General features: G+C 37.3%; 1 protein-coding gene across 1 annotated transcript in view; it reads right to left on the reverse strand.

Annotated features, from left to right (window-relative positions):
- Positions 1–6,002, reverse strand: part of CMAS (cytidine monophosphate N-acetylneuraminic acid synthetase) — a 10,550-nt gene that overhangs the window by 1,862 nt on the left and 2,686 nt on the right. Inside the window, exons 3-7 of the mRNA XM_009648702.2 lie at positions 5,382–5,515; positions 4,014–4,108; positions 2,967–3,138; positions 929–1,079; positions 4–209 (exon numbers count right to left, since the gene is read on the reverse strand). Coding sequence (XP_009646997.1) covers positions 4–209; positions 929–1,079; positions 2,967–3,138; positions 4,014–4,108; positions 5,382–5,515 — 758 coding nt within the window. The remainder of the gene's footprint in view (positions 1–3; positions 210–928; positions 1,080–2,966; positions 3,139–4,013; positions 4,109–5,381; positions 5,516–6,002) is intronic.

Genomic DNA, 6,002 nt, shown 5'->3' on the forward strand with positions numbered 1-6,002 from the left:
TGCTGAACTCACTTCTTCCATTTGCTTTCTTGCAGAGTTCACTTTTTCTAACAACAGGAATATGTGTTCTGCAAACTCCCGGACAGCTCCGCAGCCACCATTGCTTTTACAAATATAACCAGCAGCCTTCTGAGCAACTGCACAAGCATCAGCAGGCACACCACTCATGCCAGCTTGCTTCAGGCATTCCACATCAGACTCTTCATTTCCTATTGAGAAAGATGACAGACAAGGCAAAATATCACAGAGAGGAAAAACTGAACAAACCCAGTATTTGTCTGTGTACATACTAATCTATTTTTTAAAATCTATTCTTGCCACAATTTTCATCTCAGCAGCTCAACAGCGCTTTGCACGTATGAGACAGTTCTCAGAAAATGTTAGTGATACATGTAAACACTGATCACACTTTACACAGGCAGGAGAATGGCACTTTTAAAGGTAGCAAAATTATTTGAGTGACTGAATAAGCATTTGCAGGACTATACACTTAAGCTGTCAATGAAATACAGTTTTGTACAAAATCGTACAGCTTTCAGTTTTAATTCTGTCCATTTCTTGTCTCCATTTCAGAATGCAATCTATACAATATCCATCTGAAATGAACTAGAATCAGTTCAAAATCGCGAGCTGCAACTGTATGCTTGTGTAATATCAAAAGCTTTCCTAAATCTCATTATAAAAACATAAGACTTCCCTTACCAAATTAGACACTGATTCATCAATGCCTTTAATACTTAGATTGTACCCTAGCAAGCCTTAAAAATACATACCTGCTTTTGGCGATTGTGTGCTGTAGTTCGCACATCAGTCCCATTAAGTTTAGGGTATTAACAAAGAGCAAAGTGTTTTGAAACTGAGCAGCACCATGAAGTTCATATTTGTGTATGCTACGTAAAATTTTACTGCCAAAAAACCCCAAACTGACCTAAGTAAGCAACTTCTTTCCAGCTCAAACCCATGTCTTTTTGCCAGTCCTCCAGGACTTGTAATTTATTCGTTGCACTAACTTTTGCTACACATCCCAGCTGCATGGCTGACAGTGTTTTTGAACAGTCTCTTTCGGAGATGAGTCGAACCTATTAAAACAAAGTCAAGTTCAATTCTACACACAAAGAAATAGGAAATGTAAGTTAAAAAAAAAAAAAGCAGAAGTTTTGCTCACAGAAGCTCTCTCAGATATCAGAAAAGCATTGAGTAACTGCCGCCTTCAATCAAAAATCAGAACAAAGTGTTTAGCATCCAAAACTGCGTTACAGTTCCTTTAGGAAAGTGAAATACTATTCTGCAGGCTTCCCTGATGTTCAAAAAAAGAAATTTACATTTGTCTTTTTAAATGCAGTACGTACCAAATAAAATACTGGCTATCACAGTACAGTGGCATGCTGACTATCTAGCGCAGTATCATCTAATTAAGTCACAGTAGGGAATAACAGAATTCCCAAGGAAGATGTCTGTAGTATTTGTAGAACCAGAATATTATGAAGTATTTTCTGTGACTCCTCTACCCAGTAACACCATTTTATTTACAGTAGGACTTCAGAGCATCAACATACCTTTAAACAGACTGAATGATTATAGCACATTAATCTGCGAAAGTTCATTTCAAATTTGAAATGTTAGAAACTATGCACAAAGTGGGCTAAAACCAGAAGATTATTACAGCAGTATTTTTAAGAATCTCAGACACGACCCCTCTAAGTTCTCTGTCCAAGCTGTGGATAAGCCTATCTTTCCTAATTGCTTTTAAATATTAACAAATACTTGACACTGATTTTAAGTACAGAATGAACAGGAGTGGTGCACAAAGCAAGAGTATAACAGCAACAAATACTAGAAACATATGAAGTGCGGCACAAAGACCAGGAGATTTTTAATGAAAGATTCCAAGTCACAGCAAGTATGGAAATGGGTTCCCACAGGCAACAAACCAACAATTACAAGGTTCCTTCCCCTTTTGCCTCACAGAAAATGAAGCTGAGGGAGTTTTGAAAAACCATCTACTCCATTTCACTGCCCCAAGGCAGCAACAGCTGCAAAGTACGTCATGAATGTCTCATCTAGCCTGTTGTAAAAAAAAAAAAAAACCACCAACCAAAAAACCAACCCCCCCCCCCCCAAAAAAAAAAAACCAAACCAAAAAACTCCAAAAATGTATCTGGAGAAGTCTACTTGGGGTATAGCTACCTTTGTCTTACCAATGCCTATCTCTATCTGCAACAGGACTAAGTTAAGGTTCTTTGAAGGCAGCCTAAATCTGTACTTAGTTCTTACTCCCAAAAATTCTTCTAACTATACCAAAGGCAGCAGCACCAATGAAAAATAGCCAGGAGGCTAATTTTACATAAATACAAACACATATTCAGATCAGCAGAATTTAGAGGCAGCAATGATAATCAATAACAACAGCATCCGCGTTACAATCTGTGTTGTTCCAGTTTTTCATTTACACTGCATTCTTATAAATTCAAAGCACCCAAGTTATGGTTAAAACAAACATACAGATAAAAGTGTTTGGGGGGGTTGATCTCTCCTCTTTGCAACAATCATGGATGATCTAGGATGAACCAAGTCATCTGCCTAGATATTTCTCCCTCTTCTATAACCAGCAGGTAACAACATATCCCTGCTTGGTAAAGATGACTTCTAATTAAGGAGTGTCTAGACTACACAGAAGACTATGATTGGTGCTAGCAAAACACCATAAAAATATCTTCCCACATTTTTCCAGGACAAAAAGAGAAGGATGCTATAGCTAATTATGAATGAGATAGAGGAAAATAGGCGTTTTGAGAAAGTTCTCAACGGGATCCAGAATAACATTTGTCCCAACCCCAAACCAATGCATTACACTGCTTGATCACAAGTACTCTAAAGAAACTTCAACTTCTATGCTGCAGTTTTAGAGTCTTTTAATGTTCAGGTTATGTCAGAAATAAAGCCTCACACTTCAGAAGAACACTTACCTGGATTCCTCTTTTCTTTAATAGATCAATACCAACAATATCTCTATAATCGTAGGAGACCATTTCCTTCTGATCTTCTGTCACATAAATGCGACCATTTGTCAGGCATCCATCAATACTGCAGACCAATAGCTTCACCTCTTTTAATGGCTCTTTGCCAAAATATCCAAAGCTAGACAAAGAAGTTATCTTTTTAGGATGGAAGTTTTTGCACACTCCAAACCCAAATATTTCAAATACAATTGTGATTTTCAGACAGAAGAATCAGCTTTGAAATTCTTTTTTTCTTAATGTCTTTTCTCATCATCTTCACTCTTCAACTATATTCTCCCTCTCCAAAGAAAAAAAACCAGAACGATCCAAAAGACAGCTCAGTTATGCTCTCCATTTAAAAATTAGGATGAGATTTATCTCCTTAGCATAAGTCATTATGTTCTGTAGCATTCATCTGGGGCAAAACCAAAATGAAGTAAAGGATGAAAAAGGCACAGAAAATTTATTCCGTTTCCACCCATTATTTCCTTAGAGAGGTGCAGAGTAGCTGCAAATAAAAGGCAGCTGACAAGATGCAATCAACTCATGAACACTACATGAACACTCTCAGTCATGTGCATCAGTAAATGTGGTCCAGACCATGGAAGCCAAGGACCATTCAGCTGGAAAAGCCAGAGATGATGCTAACGCATTGCTGTGGTATAGCAGGGCTTATACTTTTCCCCAAGCTGACTTAAAAAAAAAACACACAAAACACACAAAACACACAAAACACACAAAACACACAAAACAACCCCCGCACACCACACAACAAAAAAAAACACCAAAAAAACCCCAAACCCCCCAAAAAACCCAAACCACCACAAACACACACATATAGCAAAGGTAATTCAAATGATTTCAACAGAGATAAAAGAAATGATGGGAGGAAAAAAAGTTGTCCAACTATTTTTGATCTTGATTACTTACATTGCATACATTATGAATTCACATGACCACATTTTGAAACAATGAGTGATATCAAAGAAATAAAGGAATAACAAGTGCTTTTACCTCAATACTCTCTGCTCTGCAATAGGCCAATCAATGTCTATATCGATATCCACACTATGCTCTGCACGCATTTCATAGTAGGCCATTTTACCACCCTAAATAAAATAGAAACCATTAAAATTTTCTGCTTGGGTTAATACAAACACAAAACTGTACAATTTAGTACCGTGTAATGAAAGCTAAGTATCTGGCTACATAGTGGCCACAGCAGCTTATATTTGAGTGAACCATCAGTAGTGATGTTTTGCCAGTGACACAAACCAAGCATTTGAAACAGCTTTCTATAGGCAATGGTTAATAAGTATTTTAATTTTACAACTAGAGAAAGTGTGCAAGAAAGATGTTATGCATTACAGTCATTATATCACACCCATTTCACTAGGTCTTTTAATACAGTAAAACAGTAATACCTTTCACATTTGCTTAATAAGAGCATGCTTATTTTTTTGTTTGCTATCTACACAAAGACTTAATTGGAAAAATATCCATCACACCCCAACGTAGATAAAAAAAACTAAAAGCCCTGATCCTCAGAGGGCCCAACCATTATAAAATGTAGAATTCAGTGCAGTTGTGCTATCCAAATCAATGCTTGCAAGTCCACACAGCACTAGCTGGCACTGCATGGGTCTGTGCAAACTAGAGACACCTAAAGCTAGTATCTCCGCATTAGTGGGGTATCTGGAAAAGTGAGAAAAAAGAACCTGGTATTCCTGACGTACCTAGTAAGGTATTCCCATTAGAAATACGGAAATATCTACATTGGGCTTTTTTTCAGTTCTGCTGACAAATACTGGAAATTATCTGTAACATGGAGAACTCGTCTTGCATGAGAAAACTAAGAGACTACACTTGTAGGTGAACAAAATGAAAGCTGAAGTAAATACATTTGTTCTGCATTACTCACTGGTAAACACCAGGAAAGGGAAAAAGACTGCTTCAGTTACAGCACAAAATTGGCATAAGACTAAACTGGCCAAGAATACAAGTTTATAGATTATATGAGAAGCCTATGATACTGCATGAAGGTCAGTTTTACACCCTTAGTTACACTAAAACGAGTTATAACCTATGCACTTACATCCTGGCAAACTGATGTGAAACTCAGCATTGTATAGCTTTAGACTTACAGCTATTTACTGCTCAATATTATTTGTATAAATTTATTTGCTGTGGAGAATGCTGTTACTGGAACTGGCCTAGCCAGCTAGCACTGTTAAGTTACACATAATAAGCAAACTGTCCTGAGGTCAACATGCTGTTACTTCATACTAACTCCATCAGAAATAGAAATACATTATTGAATTCAGAACCCTCTATAACAAAAGACGTGTTATTCTAAGGAGCACGAAAAACAGAAGCACTAACCTGCAAGTAGCCTTTCTCAATCAGATGTCTCTTGGCAAAATAAAATGAGCCATTTTCATACAGCTCCCCAGGCCAATCTTGCCTCCGGTACCGTTTTGCTGGATTCAAGTTTTGGGGCTCTGTCATTTTGTTTTCTGTTAACAGAGAAAAATGACAAAATAAGTTTTTCAGAATCCCTGTTCAGAGTCACTTAACTTTCTTTAAATAGCTTTCTGTTGAAAAATTAAGGACACAATTCAGTCACCAACTTCTTTTGTTATTGCCTCTCATTGCTTAGCTTTATTTATAAATATCACCAAATTTATAAGTATCATCGAATTGCTTGGTCTTTCTTGGAACTGTGGATAACAAACGGGAGGAGTGGCCTGCATTTCTACCAGAGGAAGAAGAAATTTTTCATTCCAACTTAAAAAAAACCAAAACAAAACAAAACCCCAAATCTGAGAGGTTTTGAGCTCCAAACCTGGTTACTCAAATCAGTAGGGGACATTCTTCTAGACTGTCCTCACCAATGTGAAAGAAATACCATACTCTTTCCATACTCAATCTCCTAGTACATGATAGGAAAGGGTTTAACTTGCAGTGAGAGTAAAAACACCACCCCCAGCCCCCATTCAGCCA

This window comes from Egretta garzetta, unplaced genomic scaffold (assembly GCF_000687185.1).
Source record: "Egretta garzetta isolate BGI_Z169 unplaced genomic scaffold, ASM68718v1 scaffold81, whole genome shotgun sequence".
NCBI lineage: Eukaryota > Metazoa > Chordata > Aves > Pelecaniformes > Ardeidae > Egretta > Egretta garzetta.